Genomic DNA, 20905 nt, shown 5'->3' with positions numbered 1-20905 from the left:
CAGTGTTGTAATGTAAAAGACTGTGATAGAGGTACTGTTGTACAAAATACACTGGTTTTCTATATCACCAAACCCTGATCAGTTCCAATACGTAAACAAATGCAAATATCGAAATTACTTTAATGCAATCTTTTACCAAATTTAGCAAAATTGTATGTATAACTGTTTTAATGTAGACAGATGCCATATTTATCATTTTCAGTAAATACAAACTTGATATAAAATAATAGGAATTGTAACAAGAAACCACAACAACTGGTGGGAAAAAAAATTATAATTTAATTATGTTTAAAATGAACATTTTGTAAAATTAATTGTTAAGAAGACTTACGATTTAAATTTTTATTTAGAAGAAGGAACATGTATTAAATTTAAGTACAGAAGTTGAATTTATATTTTGTCATGGGCACCACAATGATTTAATTGTAAATCAATAAAAATTTTACAGTCTAAATGAATGTACTTGTTTATATCGTTCAAACTATATTTACACTTAGGTGGTTGCCTCTGCCAAACGAGTAAACTGTACGTACCTACCATCAGTGTACACTGCAGGCCAGTAAAAGTATTGGCAGTTCAGTTCAGGTAGTTACAACAGAACACTAATGTGAATAACGTTTCATGGAAGTTTAATGAAATAAATGTGGAAATAAATTTTTAGGTGCTATTTGATTTTTATTTAACAATTATCCAGTCATACAAAACAAAATTAGATGCGATCAGACCAATAATATTGTAAGAGGACTGAACATATGAAATTAAGTACTTTTGATCACAATGTGTCACATTACGTTCTAAAAAAATTGAAACCTGCAAATAAGCTTCACATTCTACCTGAAGCAGTTGCAAATAATTAATGTGGTGCGATTTGAATTTATTCTGGGATTCCTCTTACAACAGTAATAATTAGAATGGGGATTTTTCAGTGTGAAATTGTAAGGTGCACAGCAACTTTTTATAAACTCATCTTCACTCTGTCGGCACATCATCTTCGGTGGTTTTTCTTATAGTACGGAGGCACAAATGCCGGTGCAGACTGGTCCTCCGTGCAAAGTGCTCCTAGAAGGCGGTGCAATCTCAGGACTTCTCTCGCATTTGGACCTGCCCAGGTTTTTGCGAGGTGTCGCCACTGATGAATGCCTTTCCACACGCATTGCAGCCATACAGCCACTCACCCGTGTGGGGGCGGTGGTGCACTTTCACACTCCTACTTCGGGTAAACGACCTTCCGCAGGTGTCGCAGCGGTACGGCCGCTCACCCGTGTGCATACGAAGGTGTACCTTGAAGTTCCTGTTCTGTGTGAACGACCTACCGCAGTAGTCGCAGCGGTAGGGCCGCTCACCCGTGTGGACGCGCGAGTGCTGCGCCAGGTTGCTGCCGTTGGTGAACCGCTTGTGGCAGACGCCGCACTCGTGAGGCCGCTCACCCGTATGCTGCAGCAAGTGCTGCCTCAGATTATTGCTGCGCGAGAACGCCTTGCCGCACGTATCGCAGCGGAAGGGACGCTCGTCCGTGTGCTGCAGCGAGTGCAGCCTCAGCTGACCACTGTGCGAGAATGTCTGGCCGCAAGTGTCACAGCGGTAGGGCCGCTTTCCAGTGTGGACGCGCATGTGCTGCGCCAGGTTGCTGCCGTAGGTGAAGCGCTTGTGGCAGACGCTGCATTCGTGAGGCCGCTCGCCCATGTGCTGCAGCGAGTGCTGCCGCAGACCGTTGCTGCGCAAGAACGCCTTGCCACAGGTATCGCAGCGGTAGGGACGCACACCCGTGTGCTGCAGCCTGTGCAGCCTCAGATGATCTCTGCGCGAGAACTTCTGGCCGCAAGTGTCACAGCAGTAGGGTCGTTCTCCAGTGTGTGTCCGGTAGTGCAACTCGAGGCCGTTGGCATCGTTCCAGGTCTTGTGGCAGATGTCGCATTTCAGCAGGTGCTGTTGCACGTGGGTCCTCAAGACTCTCTTGTCGACAAACACTTCCCGGCAGACGTCGCACGTGTAGGTGTCACCTCCGTCAGGCGAAAGTGACTGCTGCCCGACGACACTGCCGTCTGTCGACGCGGAGAGCCTCCCGCAACTGTCATTTACCTGGTAGCAGTTCGAATTTGCATCCTTGCAGAATCCGTCGCTCAACACAGTACTTGTAGTGGAATAGCTGTCTTTATGGGTCCCGAGCTTCCTCTGCCTCTCAGAGCCCACCGCCTGGCCTGGCAGTACGTGCGTATTGCTTTCATTCCAGTCACATTCTTTCCGACTGCCACTGCGATTACTGTCACTACACGGTATCTCATCTGTTCTGGTGCTTATGGTGGCACATTTGTCAATAGTACAACCATCCTGGCCTTGTGGGATACACCTGAAAAATTGCAGAGATGACATCAAAACATCTGGTAATAATAAGACATTTCATATTCATATTAATGTAACTGCCAATGTTCAGGAGTATTCAATAACATAATACACAGCACTAACATAAAACCTGATATATATTTCATCTATGTAATTTATTTCCTCGGCCTTTTGCATTGTCATTTGATTTTACATAGATTTTTTCAACTTCGATTATTCTTCACAAAATTTTATCCTCACTGCAGTCTTACACGTAGCAATGGCAAAAATGAAGTATAGATATATGGGGCAATCCATTGTTTACCTAGGTTAAATTTCAATTTTTTTCATAAGTTCTAAAAGTAATGTGAAAGGCAAAATTAGCTTCATAATCCGATCAATGCTAAATAAACTGATGTTGGCAACTATTAAAATCTGATAATGAAATAAATTTTAATACTTGAGAAAATGAAATCCGATATAACAAATTTAAAATTGAGAAACAGTAATACTATTATGTCGCAAAAAACCCTGATTGTTTAAAAAAATTGAGTAATTTATGATCTAGTAAATTGGTGTAGAATAACAAAAGCAATTCTACAATGTTAATGGACAGATTAAAAAAAGTCTACTCAACCACACAAAAGGATTTAACTTCTACAGGCTTTCAGAGCCAGAGGCTCCTCCTTCTGGCAGAAGAGTTGAAGGAGAAGGAAGAGGGGTCAAGGAAAAGGTTTAGGGAAAGGAGTACAGTTCACAAAAGTCACCCAGAACCCAAAGTCAGTGGAGACTTAACCGGACAGGGCAAGCATCCTGCCCGGTAACACTCTCACACACTCTCACACACTCTCACACACTCTCACACACTCTCACACACTCTCACACACTCTCACACACTCTCACACACTCTCACACACTCTCACACACTCTCACACACTCTCTCCCCTACCCTCCCAATCCGTTTCCTCCCTTTCCTTGTAAAAGTTAAATCCTTTTGTGTGTGTTTTCCCATACCATGGCATGGAGAGTACATTTTTATCTAACCATTTACATTATATCATCAATAATTGGTTATTTTACTTGTTATAAAAGCAATTCTATGTAATCAAAACGGTAACACACAACAGTAAGCTAATTGTAAATTTTTTTTAAATAGGTATGTGGCGGATGCCGCTGGGCAGTGCTGTTGCAGTTGATGTATGAGTTGTGGCCTCTGTGTTGGTGGGCACTCCTCTTACAGCTATGACATATATATAACTGAAGCTCCAAAAATTACAATTAAAATTGCAAGAAAAATGTGTCAGCATATCGCACAACAAGAACACACAGCCCATTAATCCTGGATCCACATATAAACTATGATCACAAGAAGCATTTCATTATCAATCCAACAATTTCTGGTTCGTTGCTGGCAAGGTGCAAAGTGTTCTGGGTCGTTTGGTCAAGTAAATCACACACAGAATTAATTTTTCATGCTTTCCCACTTTTGTAATGTTTTAATGAAGTAGGATACATTAGAAGCTGTCGCCTGCAAAAAGTTTGGCGAGATTACAGATAGTAGTATCGGTTGATAGGACTCGTTCTGAGGCACCGAGGAATTATCAATTTGGTAGGCAAAAATTGTCGATTCGGACCTGCCTTAGAACGATGCAACATGTTTAATGCTCACACATATTACAACACCTTTGGGAAATTAGAAACACTATACAAATCGTGAGCAATCCCACAAACTGAGGCGTTGCATAACACAACTAGCTAAGTTCAATCACAAGATCCATGGCATCAGAGAAAACAGCACCCGCATTCCTACCGTGTTCCTTGACATCCAGAAATCATTCAGTACAGCTCCTGCAATGTTGTTTGGTCAGCAAAATAGAAGCGTGTCAAATATCGGACCAGATTTGGGATTCGATTCGAGACTTCCTAACAGATAGAATGCAACACATCTTTCTTAACGGAACAAAATCAACACATGTAAACGTTAATTTCTACAGGGTGTCAAGAGAGTGTCATAGAGCCACTGTTATTTACAATTTATATTAATGATCTGGTGGATAATGCTGGAGACTTCACAAGGCTATCTGCAACTGATACTGATGTCTGTATAGGAAAGTTGCAAACCAGAAGACTGCAATGAAATGCATGAAAGCCTGCCAAAGACCAAAGATTTGTGCAGGGACTAATAGTTAAGGCTGAACCTAAATAAATGAAATTTGTTTTGCACAGAAATATATTACTGTTTGATTATACTATTGGAACAAATCACTGGAAACAATAACTAACATAAAATACATAGGCATAAATGATCAGAGTGACCAAAGTGATATGCCCACAACAATAAATGGCTCTGAGCACTATGGGACTTAACGTCTGAGGTCATCAGTCCCAGAACAAAAAAGAGAGGTAGGAAAAGAAACTGCCAGACAGAGATTCACTGCCAGAATCTTTAGGAAATGTAGTCACCCACAAAAGAAGTGGCTTACAAGACACTTGTTAAGATCTATTCTTGACTGTTTGATATTAGAATGTGTCCTTTACCAGGCTGGATTAATAAGAGAGATCGGGAAGGTTCAATGACGAGTTGTGCATTTCTTCACAGGTCGCATAGTCGGCATGAGAAGGTTATCGAGATGCTCAACAAACCGCAGCGGCTGACGCTACAAGAAGAGGCGGTATCATTACCGACAGGCGGACTATTGAAATGGCAAGAACTTACATTTCAAGAAGAGTCTGTCAACATATTACTTACTTCCTCCTGTAGCCACAGTGAGAAAATACAACAAATTAGAGCTCATTCTGAGCTTTATTGACAATCTTTCTTTGCAGGAATGGAACAGTTGCAACAGAAGTACCATCTACCACACACCATGACGAAGTTCTCTCAGTGTAACTATATTTGTATATTAAGTTGGTATTCTGGAGATCACACTATGACCTAATGTTTAATTTTGTAGCTAACGTTTTGTCTTGCTCGTGAAGGCAAAGACGGTTAATTCTTCACAGAAAACACGCTCGGCTAGCCGAAACTACAAAACTGTTCAATTGTAGCCGTGTTGTGACGTTGTCTGACAGCTGTAAAAGATGACTGGAGAGTTGTGTCAACATGTATTACAGAATCTACATGCATTACAGAATCTGCATGCCGGAGGGAAATGCTTGCGTCATTTAGTATGAAGTCCCAGAACTTTCATAATTTCAGCCCTCCTCCTCTTGGTATGGCTGTTTTTCTGTTGACGAGTAAGTATGAACTCTCTTTGAACCCTAGCACAGAAACAATTGCAACTTGATAAAATTTTAGTATTTGAGAACATAATTAGGTGGTTCCACGGCACAGAAAAATGGTGCACTCAGAACACTGGTTCACTGGGCATGAACTCGTGTCAGATCCAGATAATTTGGTGATGGAGATAGAACATCTACAATCCGTGTTCTACAAAAATGGGCACTTTTCTAAGGATCTTCAAAAGGTGCTGCACCCCGTTTCCCTACGACAGGTTCCTGGAACAATTGTGAAAGGTTGCACATTTGCCAGATCGGTAGAATTCTCCGGAAACATAACATTAAAAGCGTGTTCCATCAACCTGCCAAGATTAAGGCTCTGCTAGAGAGTGTGAAGGATGACCTGTGTCTACAGAAGCCGGGTGATAACCACGTACCATGTGAATGTGGTATGGCATACTTTGGCCAGACGACCAAGAACGTTGACACCAGGTGCGAAGATTACCAGATGCACACAAGACTGAGACAGGCAACCAAATCAGCGATTGCCAAGCACTGTTTAGAACTCTATAAAGTATAATGATGCCAAAATCTTAACACAAACATCAAGACACTGGGACAGCGTCATCAAAGAATCTATTCAGATTAAGGTTGCGGAGAATCTCATTAACCGGGACACCGGTATCTAGGTGTGCTCGGTTTGGAACCCAGCACTCGATCTTCTGAAGACACACCGTAGGCAACATCCAGACCCCAAGGGACTCAAGTATAAGGATGGAATTACAGATAACAGCCCAGTACATATAACAAAGGACATATGTGAAATGGCACCTCAGGCAACAGACACAGAATCTGAGAACGCTCTTCCGAGTCTGGAGCGACAGTTTGAACACAAATGGCCTGAAAATAGCACTCTGCAGCCGCTCCTGGGGGGGGCCAGAACTTCGAACGGAACACCTAGCACGACACAGCACAGTAACAGAATGTCCTAATTCACAGAAGGACTCAAATGATGGCAATCGGAAGATAAAATGTCTAGCACCGCTTGGACGCCATTCACAACTTAATTCAGCTACACTGACAACGGATAATAACCACAGAGTACTTCAACAGCGTTCATAACAGTCGCGGCTATAAGAAAATGTTACAGCCATTGCTACGGGTCGGCGCACGCTGCAGACAGAGCACCAGACGCGGCGTGGGTCACAGGGGAACACCTAGCACAATGTAGGCACAAATACTGGACTCATTCCACACTGGAATCACTATCAAACAGCAGCTGAAGAAGACTGCGAGTCACACAGTTGAAATATCGTGCAGGAGAGATGCGAATAACCGGCAGAAAGCCGATTAATCAAGATGACAACTCCTCGCCAGGAAAGCTTGAAGAATTATAGCTAAATACTTACATGGTCAACAAATTTTGGGAAACTAGTGAGACAAATAATCCAACATATTCTTCACTTTAGTCAAACGCGACTGAACCTGAGTGTCGACATGTGTAGCACCCTCTGAACCAGAAACAAAGTGCCCAGAAAATTTGCAATTATAGTCTGAAATGAGGACAGATGATTGTAAACATTCTCTTGGAGCGGGAAAAAAAAAAAAAAAAAAAAAAAAAAAAAAAAAAAAAAAAAAAAAAAAAAAAGGTCATGCAAGTTCTTACACTTTTGTAATGCCATATTCAGGAGCACACCATGGAAGCTTTTCATTTCTTCCTTGGCAATATTTCTCCAGTCCCGCCACACAGGATCTTGTGCAAGTGATGTCACTTTATGTATTTTGGCCATGGCACACCTGTTTTTTCGGTCTTAAATTTCTTGAAATAGGTTGTCTGTAAAAATTAACTGAAAGACATCAACCGGCACTGATGGAACATTACCAGTTTTGTGGTAAAACAACACTTTGTACAGTCAAAAGGAAAATTTGTGAACTCTAGAGTATTTTTGCTCCACATTTGCCACAAATCTTATGCTGAATCATTATAAAGATGCACATTTTCACAGTTTTCATCATGATCCTCACTATAATTGTTTAGAAATGAACCATTCTCATCATCACCACATCACAGCCATTGCATGCATGCATGCAAACTTGAGCATAGTAATTCCAAAATTCCTTTGAACAACTGCTATAGTTTGACACCGAGTTAACACAGGTTTCCCTAGATGGCAAACCTAAGCACCATTAATGCCTAGTACTGTCAGAATTGGGAATTGAGCACGTGAGAGCCGGGAAAAAAAAAAAAAGAAACCCTGTCAAATGAGGCTTGCGGGGAAACAAATTTCACAATGTTGAGCACCACTCGACGTTTGAGTGGAAAGGTTAAATCTCCTGACTACTGTTTCAATGTTTACAAAAAAATTTCCTTGAGAAGGAAATAACTGACACGTTGTGACAAAGGTACATTAAAAAATAGCCGAAAGGTGTCAGTGATACATAAAATTTCAGCTTGATAAATTAAAAACATGCACAACATGGTGGTTATCGTTTAGTATTACCTCACAAATGAACAGCTAGTGCACAAGTGTCGCATACACAATGCTTGTGCTAAGGAAAGCTTCTGGCAAGAGAGGTCACTAGTAGTACGTGTAAAGAGGATGTGCGATAATGACTGAAATTTTATTGTGCTAAACTTGCTTAATACATTAAAATTATGACATTAAAAACCATCTCATGCTCTGGACATATTTAAAAATAATAAAATGTCCACAAATAGAGAGATGGTTGCGGTAGTGGCTGGAGGGAAGATGGTAAAAGTGTATAACTCACATACACATGTCTGAAAAACTGTGAAAATCAAACCTCTTTGAATACATTTACATCATAACAGAGCAGAAACCCAAGTACCATTAGCATTAACAGGTGAGGAAAATGATATATCCTCTAGACATATGGAAGATAGAGTCTTTTCTCTGTTACATTAATGAAAGTAGTGTTCTGAAACTGTCTAGCAAATTCCTATTTTTGAGTTGCAAAATAGATCCATCTTTGTGGGTAAAATGTTTAAGAATCTATAATTCTTCTATGAAGTCATACCTGTAACCTATACTTTCTTTATGCAAAAGTACTAAGTTTTCTAGTCTCCGCAGTTGGTGTTGAACAAGAAGCAGAAGTCCTCTGAAAATAGAACTGTATATAAAATGCAGACTGTATATAAAATGCAGACTGTATATAAAATGCAGACTGTATATAAAATGCAGACTGGCAATGGCAAGGAAAGCGTTTCTGAAGAAGAGAAATTTGTTAACATCGTGTATAGATTTAAGTGTCAGGAAGTCATTACTGAAAGTATTTGTATGGAGAGTAGCTATGTATGGAAGTGAAACATGGACGATAAATAGTTTGGACAAGAAGAGAATAGAAGCTTTCGAAATGTGGTGCTACAGAAGAATGCTGAAGATTAGATGGGTAGATCACATAACTAATGAGGAGGTATTGAATAGAATTGGGGAGAAAAGGAGTGGCACAACTTGACAAGAAGAAGGGACCGGTTGGTAGGACATGGTCTGAGGCATCAAGGGATCACGAGTTTAGTATTGGAGGGCAGTGTGGAGGATAAAAATCGTAGAGGGAGACCAAGAGATGAATACACTAAGCAGATTCAGAAGGATGCAGGCTGCAGTAGGTACTGGGAGATGAAGCAGCTTGCACAGGATAGAGCGGCATGGAGAGCTGCATCAAACCAGTCTCAGGACTGAAGACCACAACAACAACATACATTTTCCCCAGTTTTACTTACCAGATTCCCTTTATATCTTACTTTAAATGATATCTGTGTCTGTCCTACATAACAGTTAGGGCAATCATCACATGTAACTTTACAAATACCAGAGTTTGTGAAACAACCTTCTTGCATTCTGATAGAGTAGGTTACTTTTTGTCTCAGGCTATTATTTACAGAGAAAACAACCTTTCAGCAACATTTCTTACTTAACAGTGGACTTATCCTGGACGATACTTTTCTAGAAAGGGTATAGTAAGAAACTTGTTACTCACTGTTATAAGTAATTTGATTTTCACACAATGACCTGTTTTAGATGGTAACCTATTATTTGTTGCCATTTTATTAATTTTAAATATGTACACATCTAAATATGATCTGGCTTTTATGTCGTAATTTTAATATTAATGTTAAAAGCAAGTTTAGCAAGACAAAGTGTCATTCCCTATTGCACATCCCACTGGCACATATTGCCTGGAGCTTTCCTTAGCTCAAGCGTTGCGTGTGTGATGCTAATGCTCTAGCTGTACATTGGTGAGGTAATCCTAAATGACAACCACCATGTTTTGCTCATTTTAATTATTATGGAGGTGAGATTTCATATTTTACCGACACCTTGCCGAGATAGTCACCTCAGTTCCGGGGTGCACTCAAGTCATAGTACATAAAATGCTCCCACAACACTACAGAACCAGCTCTGGCTCTAACTACAGCCCTTCATACATGATGCAAGATAAACACCTCTCCCAACCAATGATGCACTCGACACCTAACCTCATCTGAGAGGAGGGAAAATTGCAACCTGTCTAGTCACAATGTGTGCCTCTGGTCAGCTACTGCCTAGTTTGTGTTGTTTGGTCCACTGAAGGCATCCAACTTTATATACTGCTTTGAGCAATGGCCTTTTGTGATATGGCAGACTCCTTATGTTGACTGTGTGATGAAGCAAGCTGCGATAATTTTTACTTCCCCTCTTGTTTTGCGATCTGCCTCCTTGAAATTCATTTTTGTTTAATTATAATTAACATAACCTCCATTTTCATAAAAGAGAAAGATTGGACCCTAGCTTTAGAGAATACAAAACCAGAACTAATTTTGTGCCTAGTTTTAGGTACGTAATTGCTTTTCTAATTTATTTTGACTATTACTAGTTAGTAACTTTCATTATAGGGTGAAATCAATAATTGTTTCTTAACTTAAATTCTACTGTTGAGATATAAACAAATAATGATAAACATTTGGAAGATGAAATGCTAGTATTCTTAAAGTACCTATTTGGCTCTAGTCGAAAACATGTTAGCAAAGCCAGCTCTTAATTAATTCCAAAGTAAGTTCCAGTTTCGTCGAAAGTATTGTTTGCATAGCTACATATGTGAATTTCATCATTTAAACAAATAGTTCAGCTTAGTCCTCATTGTAGGAGAAACTGTTAAAAAGAAGGAAGTTTTCGTTGTATTTAGTTAATTTAATTAGTTAAGATTTAATTGTAATTTGTGTAGTTTCAGCACGTATCATTGTAATGATATGTAAGGGCCAAATTTTTGGTCATGAGACAATCAGTTCACGGTTAAGTTTCAAACGAGGAACCCGTGCGGGTTAGAACAACAACAATGCATCAACGTAACAGTGAAATAAGCATTACACCAATAGGCCATGTGTTAAAGCAATAACAGTGTCTGTTCGATTTATTTGAAAAACTGAACTGTGAGGTTAGGCTTTTACTGCTCGTAGATATTCAACAGTAAACCATTGTAGCTGTATGTGGATGTTCGCCTGCAAGCTATCAATGACACTTGTTGAAAGCTAAACAATAGTGCATTGGCCATGTAACTGCCTAATATTGGTGGGTTGTGAGCAGTGAAAGTAAAAGACTGTGAAACAAGACTGTACATCTGTTGGCTCCATCATTTACAGTAGACAGTAGTTTTACTTCCACAACCCATCTTTGAGCCAGTACGTTGATTCAAGGACAACAAGCGAAGAAACAAACAAATGTGAACCGTCACAACTGCGTGCAGTTCTCTTAACAATATTTGTTCAGAAATTGAATATAATAGAGGGAAACATTGCACGTGGGAAAAATATATTTAAAAACAAAGATGATGTAACTTCCCAAACGAAAGCGCTGGCATGTTGATAGACACACAAAATTCAAGCTTTCGCAACCCATGGTTGCTTCATCAGGAAAGAGGGAAGGAGAGGGAAAGACGAAAACATGTGGGTTTTAAGGGAGAGGGTAAGGAGCCACTCCAATCCCGGGAGTGGAAAGATTTACCTTAGGAAGAAAAAAAGGACAGGTGTATATATATATATATATATATATATATATATATATATATATATATATATATATATACACACACACACACACACAGATATATATATCTGCACGTACACAGACACAAGCAGACATTTGTAAGGGCAAAGACTTTGGGCAGAGATGTCAGTCAAAGTGGAAGTACAGAGACAAAGATGTTGTTGAATGACAGGTGAGGTGTGAGTGGCGGCAACTTGAAATTAGCGGAGGTTGAGGCCTGGTGGGTAACGAGAAGAGAGGATATACTGAAGGGCAAGTTCCTATCTCTGGAGTTCTGACAGATTATTGTTAGTGGGAAGTATCCAGATAACCCGGGCAGTGTAACACTGTGCCAAGATGTGCTGGCCGTGCACCGAGGCATGTTTAGCCACAGGGTGATCCTCATTACCAACAAAAACTGTCTGTCTGTGTCCATTCATGCGAATGGACAGTTTGTTGCTGGTCATTCCCACATAGAAAGCGTCACAGTGTAGGCAGGTCAGTTGGTACATCACGTGGCTGCTTTCACACATGGCTCTGCCTTTGATCGTGTACACCTTCCGGATTACAGGACTGGAGTAGGTGGCGGTGGGAGGGTGCATGGGACAGGTTTTACGTCAGGGGCAGTTACAAGGGTAGGAGCCAGAGGGAAGGGAAGGTGGTTTGAAGATTTCATAGGGATGAACCAGGAGGTTAAGAAGGTTAGGTGGACGGCGGAAAGACACTCTTGGTGGAGTGGGGAGGATTTCGTGAAGGACGGATCTCATTTCAGGGCAGGATTTGAGGAAGTTGTAAGCCTGCTGCAGAGCCACATTCAGAGTTTGATCCAGTCCCAGAAAGTATCCTGTCACAAGTGGGGCACTTTTGGGGTTCTTCTGTGAGAGGTTCTGGGTTTGAGGGGATGAGGAAGTGGCTCTGGTTATTTGCTTCTGTACCAGGTTGGGAGGGTAGTTGCGGGATGGAAAAGCTGTTTTGCAGGTTGTTGGTGTAATGGTTCAGGGATTCAGGACTGAAGCAGATTCGTTTGCCACGAAGACCTAGGCTGTAGGGAAGGGACTGTTTGATGTGGAATGGGTGGCAGCTGTCATAATGGAGGAACTGTTGCTTGTTGGTGGGTTTGATGTGGACGGATGTGTGAAGCTGGCCATTGGACAGATGGAGGTCAACGTTAAGGAAAGTGGCATGGGATTTGGAGTAGGACCAGGTGAATCTGAGGGAACCAAAGGAGTTGAGGTTGGAGAGGAAATTCTAGAGTAGTTCTTCACTGTGAAGATGTCATCAATAAATATGTACCAAACTGTGGGTTGACAGGCCTGGGTAACCAAGAAGGCTTCCTCTAAGCGACTCATAAATAGGTTGGCATACGAGGGGGCCATCCTGGTACCCATGGCTGTTCCCTTTAATTGTTGGTATGTCTGGCCTTCAAAAGTGAAGAAGTTGTGGGTCAGGATGAACTGGCTAAGGTAATGAGGAAAGACGTTTTAGGTAGGGTGGCAGGTGATCGGCATGAAAGGAAGTGCTCCATAGCAGTGAGGCCCTGGATGTGTGGCATATTTGTGTATAAGGAAGTGGCATCAATGGTTACAAGGATGGTTTCCGGGGGTAAGAGACAGGGTAAGGATTCCAGGCGTTCGAGAAAGTGGTTGGTGTCGTTGATGAAGGATGGGAGACTGGGTAAGGATTCCAGGCGTTTGAGAAAGTGGTTGGTGTCATTGATGAAGGATGGGAGACTGCATGTAATGGGTTGAAGGTGTTGATCTATGTAGGCAGAGATACGTTCTGTGGAGGCTTGGTAACCAGCTACAATGGGGCGGCCGGGATGATTGGGTTTGTGAATTTTAGGAAGAAGGTAGGGGTGTGGGGTGTCAGTGGGGTCAGGAGGTTGATGGAGTCAGGTGGAAAGTTTTGTAGGGAGCTTAAGGTTCTGAGGATTCCTTGAAGCTCCGCCTGGACATCAGGAATGGGATTACCTTGGCAAACTTTGTATGTAGTGTTGTCTGAAAGCTGACTCAGTCCCTCAGTCACATACTCCCAATGATCAAGTACCACGGTCATGAAACCCTTGTCCGCTGGAAGAATGACGATGGAACGGTCAGCCTTCAGATCACGGATAGCCTGGGCTTCAGCAGTGGTGATGTTGGGAGTAGGATTAAGGTTTTTTAAGAAGGACTGAGAAGCAAGGCTGGAGGTGAGAAATTTCTGGAAGGCTTGGAGGGGGTGATTTTGAGGAAGAGGAGGTGGGTCCCGCTGTGATGGAGGTCCTTTCTTCCCCCTAAGGTACGTCTTTCCACTTCCAGGATTAGAATGACTCCTTACCCTCTCCCTTAAAACCCACACCCTTTCATCTTTCCCTCTTTCCTGATGAAGCAACCGTGGGCTGCGAAAGCTTGAATTTTGTGTGTATGTTTCTGTTTGTTTGTGTGTCTATCAACATGGCAGCGCTTTCGTTTGATAAGTTACATCATCTTTGTTTTTAGATATAATTTGTTCAAAAATTGATAGAGATAGATATGCACTCACTGACAGCAATAATTCCTGTCATGTTTGGAACCGTTTATGACTGACAATGCAAGACACTCATCTCTGGTCCCTGTCTGTATTTTTGCAACAACCATTCACCCGACAAAAGATCCGTACCCAAAGACTGGAAAGTTGCACGGGTCACACCAATATTCAAGAAAGGTAGTAGGAGTAATCCACTAACTTACAGGCCCATATCATTAACGTTGATATGCAGCATGATTTAAGAACATATATTGTGTTCGAACATTATGAATTATGTCGAAGAAAACGGTCTACTGACACACAGTCAACAAGGGTTTAGAAAACACTGTTCCTGTGAAACACAACTAGCTCTTTATTCACATGAAGTGTTGAGTGCTATTGACAAGGGATTTCAGATCGATTACGTATTTCTGGAAAGCGTTTGACACTGTACCACACAAGCAGCTCGAATGAAATTAAATGCTTATTGAATATTATCTCAGTTATGTGACTGGATTTGTGATTTCCTGTCAGAGGGGTCACAGTCCGTAGTAATTGATGGAAAGTCATCGAGTAAAACAGAAGTGATTTCTGGCGTTCCCCAAGGTAGTGTTACAGGCCCTTTGGTGTTCCTTATCTATATAAACGATTTGGGAGACAATCTGAGCAGCCGTCTTTGGTTGTTTGCAGATGACACTGTCGTTTATCGGCTAAAAGTCATCAGAAGATCAAAACAAATTGCAAAACGATTTAGAAAACATATCTAATGGTACGAAAAGTGGCAGTTGATCCCAAATAATGAAAAGTGTGAGGTCATCTACATGAGTGCTAAAAGGAACTCAAACTTTAGTTACACGATAAATCAGTCTAATCTAAAAGCCGTAAATTCAACTAAATACCTATGTATTACAATTACAAACAACTTCAATTGGAAGAAACACACAGAAAATGTTGTGGGGGGAAGGCTAACCAAAGACTGCGTTTTATTGGCAGGACACTTGGAAAATGTAACATACCTACTAAGGAGACTGCCTACACTATGCTTGTCCGTCCTCTTTTAGAATACTGCTGCGCGATGTGGGATCCTTACCAGATAGGACTGTCAGAGTACATCGAAAAAGTTCAAGAAACCTAGCACGTTTTGTGTTATTGCAAAATATGGGAAAGAGTGTCACAGAAATGATACAGGATTTGGGATGGAAATCATTAAAAAAAGGTGCTTTTTGTTGCGACAGAATCTTCTCACAAAATTCCAATCGTCAACTTTCCCCTCCGAATGCGAAAATATTTTGTTGACACCGACCTACATAGAGAGGAATGATCACCATGATAAAATAAGGTAAATCAGAACTCGTACGGAAAGATATAGGTGTTCATTCTTTCCGCGCGCTATATGAGATTGGAATAATAGAGAATTTTGAAGGTGGTTTGATGAACACTCTGACAGGCACTTAAATCTGATTTGCAGAGTATCCAAGTAAATGTAAATGTTAGATTGGTTGATGGTTCACCATTCCTTGTAGACATGTTGGAGAGCCTACATGAATACACTGACTCGTACGCAGGATGCAGCAATAGATGTCACTGGTGTACAATAGGAATTGAAACAGTTGAAAACAAATACACTCCTGGAAATTGAAATAAGAACACCATGAAATCATTGTCATAGGAAGGGGAAACTTTATTGACACATTCCTGGGGTCAGATACATCACATGATCACACTGACAGAACCACAGCCACATAGACACAGGCAACGGAGCATGCACAATGTCGGCACTAGTACAGTGTATATCCACCTTTCGCAGCAATGCAGGCTGCTGTTCTCCCATGGAGATGATCGTAGAGATGCTGGATGTAGTCCTGTGGAACGGCTTGCCATGCCATTTCCACCTGGCACCTCAGTTGGACCAGCGTTCGTGCTGGACGTGCAGGCCGTGTGAGACGATGCTTCATCCAGTCCCAAACATGCTCAATGGGGGACAGATCCGGAGATCTTGCTGGCCAGGGTAGTTGACTTACACCTACTAGAGCACGTTGGGTGGCACGGGATACATGCGGACGTGCATTGTCCTGTTGGAACAGCAAGTTCCCTTGCCGCTCTAGGAATGGTAGAACGATGGGTTCGATGATGGCTTGGATGTACCGTGCACTATTCAGTGTCCCCTCGACGATCACCAGAGGTGTACGGCCAATGTAGGAGATCGCTCCCCACACCATGATGCCGGGTGTTGGCCCTGTGTGCCTCGGTCGTATGCAGTCCTGATTGTGGCGCTCACCTGCACGGCGCCAAACACGCATACGACCATCATTGGCACCAAGGCAGAAGCGACTCTCATCGCTGAAGACGACACGTCTCCATTCGTCCCTCCATTCACGCCTGTCGCGACACCACTGGAGGCGGGCTGCACGATGTTGGGGTGTGAGCGGAAGACGGCGTAACGGTGTGCGGGACCGTAGCCCAGCTTCATGGAGACGGTTGCGAATGGTCCTCGCCGATACCCCAGGAGCAACAGTGTCCCTAATTTGCTGGGAAGTGGCGGTCCGGTCCCCTACGGCACTGCGTAGGATCCTACGGTCTCGGCGTGCATCCGTGCGTCGCTGCGGTCCGGTCCCAGGTCGACGGGCACGTACACCTTCCGCCGACCACTGGCGACAACATCGATGTACTGTGGAGACCTCACGCCCCACGTGTTGAGCAATTCGGCGGTACGTCCACACGGCCTCCCGCATGCCCACTATACGCCCTCGCTCAAAGTCCGTCAACTGCACATACGGTTCACGTCCACGCTGTCGCGGCATGCTACCAGTGTTAAAGACTGCGATGGAGCTCCGTATGCCACGGCAGACTGGCTGACACTGACGGCGGCGGTGCACAAATGCTGCGCAACTAGCGCCATTCGACGGCCAACACCGCGGTTCCTGGTGTGTCCGCTGTGCCGTGCGTGTGATCATTGCTTGTACAGCCCTCTCGCAGTGTCCGCAGCAAGTATGGTGGGTCTGACACACCGGTGTCAATGTGTTCTTTTTTCCATTTCCAGGAGTGTAAGTCACCAGGTCTGGAGTGGCATTCCAGTTCAGTTTTAATGAGAGTACTCTGCAGCACTTGGCCCTTACTTAGTTTGCATTTATCGTGAATCTTTGACGCAGTACAAAATCCTGAGCAACTGGAAAAAAAAGTGCATGCAGGTCCTGTACACGTTGTTGTTGTTGTTGTTGTTGTTGTTGTCTTCAGTCCGGAGACTGGTTTGATGCAGCTCTCCATGCTCCTGTACATAAGAAGGGTAAAAGAACAGACCTGCAAAATTACAGACCGATAACCTTAATGTCAGTTTGCTGCAGAATTCTTGAGCATACTCTCAGTCTGAATATAACAAATTTTCTGAATATGAAAGAACTTCCATCCACAAATCAGCACGGTTTTAGAAAGTGTCACCCATGTGATATGCAGCTAGCCCTTCTCTCACATGATGACCTGCAAATCGTGGATGAAGGGCAACAGGCAGATTCCACATTTCTAGATTCCCAAAATGCATTTGGCATTGTGCCATACTGCAGACTGCTAACAAAGGTCTGAGAATACAGAACTGTTTACCAGATATGGGAGTGGCTCAAGGATTTCTTAAGTAACAGAACTCACAACAATGTCCTCAATAGCGACTGTTCATCAGAGACAAGGCTACTGTCAGGAGTGTCCCATGGAAGTGTGATAGAACCACTATTGTTCTCCATATAAACAACTGATTTGGCGGATAGAATGTGTAGCTGTTTGCTGGTGATGCTGTGGCATAAGGGAGGGTGCCGTCGTCGGGTGACTAGGAGGATAAAAAAATGACTCAGATAAAATTTCTAGTTGGTGTGATGAATGACAGCTAGCTTTAAATGTACAAAAAAGTTAATGCAGATGAGTAGGAAAAACAAACCCATAATGTCCAGATATAGCATTACTGGTTACCCACTTAACGCAGTAATGTCATTTAATAGCAGGTTGCACCGATATGAAACGGAACGAGCATCTAAGGGGTTTGTAGTAGGGAAAGAAAATGGTCGACTTCAGTTTATTTCAACACTTCTAGGAAAGTCTGAGTCATCCATAAGGGAGGCCACATACAAGCAATGCTCGATTATTTGGGATCTGCGCCTAGTTTACAGCAAGGCAGTTGAGGGGCAGACTGCTACATTTGTTAACAGTAGGTTTAAACAACACACGAGCATTACAGAGAGGCTTTAGGGTCTCAAATGAGAATGCCCGGAGGAAAGGCAATGTTCTTTTTGGGAAACAGTAGTGAGAAAATTTAGAGAAACAGTATTCGAAGTTGACTGCAGAACGATTCTACAGTCACTAATGTACGTTCCGCAGAAGGATCACAAAGATAAGACAAGAGAAATTGGGGCTTGTACAGAGGCATATAGACAGTCTTTGTCTCAGTTTACTTCCAGCTGGAACAAGAAAGAAAATGACTAATAGTGGCACACGGTACCTTCTGCCATGGACCTATGGTGGGCTGCAGAATATGTACGTAGATGCAGATGTAGAACAAATCGGGCAACTTCATTCACAGTGTGGTGACGATCCCTCCCAGCGACAGCAGTTCCTCTCTGCCACTGTGTCACATCTCCATTGAGGCTCATCTTGCTGCCCTCATTCTGTACAATCGACTGGCACAGCTGGAGGTCACACGGCTATCTGGTAGCAGTTCTGCACCATCTGATGCACTCCAAAGAGAGCAGTGTGCTATTTTAATGAGGTGAACAACACTGGGCGATTCAAAATACAGAACAATTTCAATTCTTTATTAAAGACAAGCTACAAAACATAGAAAAACATTATGCATGTCACCAGATACTGAAAGGTTCAAAATGTTGATACATCTGAGCTGTTGTCAGTTTATAGCCGCACAGCAACTACACCACCAGAGAAATCATTTCGTGTGTCAAAATTTACGAGAAGTTCAAGTGCAGCGTGCATTCTGCCATCGATTTGGCAAGCAGCCTCTTGTGCACGAGTAGATTTATGACTGGCATATAAAATTCTTGGAAGTTGTTTGCATATGGAAAGAGAAGAGCATTGGATGGCCGCACACATCTGATGAAAATGTCAAACATATCCGAGATGCATTCACAAGGAGCCCATAGAAGTCCCCGAGCTCGGCAGAACAGTTCGTAGTAATAGACGGCAAACCATCGAGTAAAACTGAAGTGATATCAGGTGTTCCCCAGGGAAGTGTCCTGGGACCTCTGCTGTTCCTGAACTATATAAATGACCTGGGTGACAATCTGAGCAGTTCTCTTAGGCTGTTCGCAGATGATGCTGTAATTTACCGTCTAGTAAGGTCATCCAAACACCAGTATCAGTTGCAAAGCGATTTAGAAAAGATTGCTGTATGGTGTGTCAGGTGGCAGTTGAGACTAAATAACGAAAAGTGTGAGGTGATCCACACGAGTTCCAAAAGAAATCCGTCAGAATACAATTACTCGATAAATAGTACAATTCTCAAGGCTGTCAATTCAACTAAGTACCTGGGTGTTAAAATTACGAACAACTTCAGTTGGAAGGACCACATAGATAATACTGTCGGGAAGGTGAGCCAAAGGTTGCGTTTCATTGGCAGGACACTTAGAAGATGCAACAAGTTCACTAAAGAGACAGCTTACACTACACTCGTTCGTCCTCTGTTAGAATATTGCTGTGCAGTGCGTGATCCTTACCAGGTGGGATTGACGGAGGACATCGAAAGGGTGCAAAGAAGGGCAGCTCGTTTTGTATTATCGCATTATAGGGGAGAGAGTGTGGCAGATATGATACACGAGTTGGGATGGAAGTCATTACAGCATAGACGTTTTTCGTCGCGGCGAGACCTTTTTACGAAATTTCAGTCACCAACTTTCTCTTCCGAATGCGAAAATATTTTGTTGAGCCCAACCTACATAGGTAGGAATGATCATCAAAATAAAATAAGAGAAATCAGAGCTCTAACAGGAAGGTTTAGGTGTTTGTTTTTCCCGCGCGCTGTTCAGGAGTGGAATGGTAGAGAGGTAGTATGATCATGGTTCGATGAACCATCTGCCAAGCACTTAAATGTGAATTGCAGAGCAATAATGTAGATGTAGATGTAGATATAGATGAAGTTCAATTACCGCAAACAATGGCGTGCCATGTTTTAAAACAAAGTCTGCATATGAAGGCTTACAAGTCGTAGGTACTGCAGCAACTGTGTCTCAGCGACCGTAACAGGAGGTAGGAATTTTGCATTTCAGTTCTTCAGGATATAGTATACGATAGTTTTTCCAAACAACTCATCTGTCTGGACAAATAAATCTTAGGTAAAGTAAACTGCCATAATGTAGTAACCTGGGGGTTACAAAAACCTGGTGCCGCAAAATATATAAAAAAAGGGAGTTCAAATGGCTCTGAGCACTATGGAACTTAACTTCTGAAGTTATCAGTTCCCTATAACTTAGAAATACTTAAACCTAACTAACCTAAGGACATCAGACACATCCATGCCCAATGCAGGATTCGGATCTGTGACCGTAGCGGTCGCGCGGTTCCAGATTGTAGCGCCTAGAACCGCTCAGCAACTCTGGCCGACCTGTGTGTTGTGGTCGAGCGAGAAAGAGACTCACAGAAGCTGAATGTGTTTTGTGCTGCTTCTGTTCACAAAGTTCATGGACCTCTCTTTTTTGCAGGGGATACTGTGACAGGAATGGCATACCTGGAAACACTGCAAAATTTGTTTCCTCAACTTCATGAAAATTCCAAAAGTTTTATTTTTATGCATAATGGTGCACCAGCTCACTTTCACCTTGGGGTATAGTGCTACCTTATACCAGCGCCCCCACAAAACTGGACTGAAAGAGGTG

At 42.5% G+C, this 20905-nt stretch overlaps 1 protein-coding gene across 2 annotated transcripts in view; it reads right to left on the bottom strand.

Moving 5' to 3' along the window:
* Nucleotides 1-900: 900 nt before the first annotated feature.
* Nucleotides 901-20905, bottom strand: part of LOC126295083 (zinc finger protein 664-like) — a 65586-nt gene continuing 45581 nt past the window's right edge. For both annotated transcript variants that reach the window (XM_049987334.1, XM_049987335.1), the window contains one exon: nucleotides 901-2347. In XM_049987334.1, coding sequence (XP_049843291.1) covers nucleotides 1078-2347 — 1270 coding nt within the window. In that variant the 3' untranslated portion in view covers nucleotides 901-1077. The remainder of the gene's footprint in view (nucleotides 2348-20905) is intronic.

The sequence above is a fragment of the Schistocerca gregaria genome, chromosome 11 (assembly GCF_023897955.1).
Source record: "Schistocerca gregaria isolate iqSchGreg1 chromosome 11, iqSchGreg1.2, whole genome shotgun sequence".
Lineage (NCBI taxonomy): Eukaryota > Metazoa > Arthropoda > Insecta > Orthoptera > Acrididae > Schistocerca > Schistocerca gregaria.
This window is presented reverse-complemented; position numbering and strand designations above follow the sequence as displayed.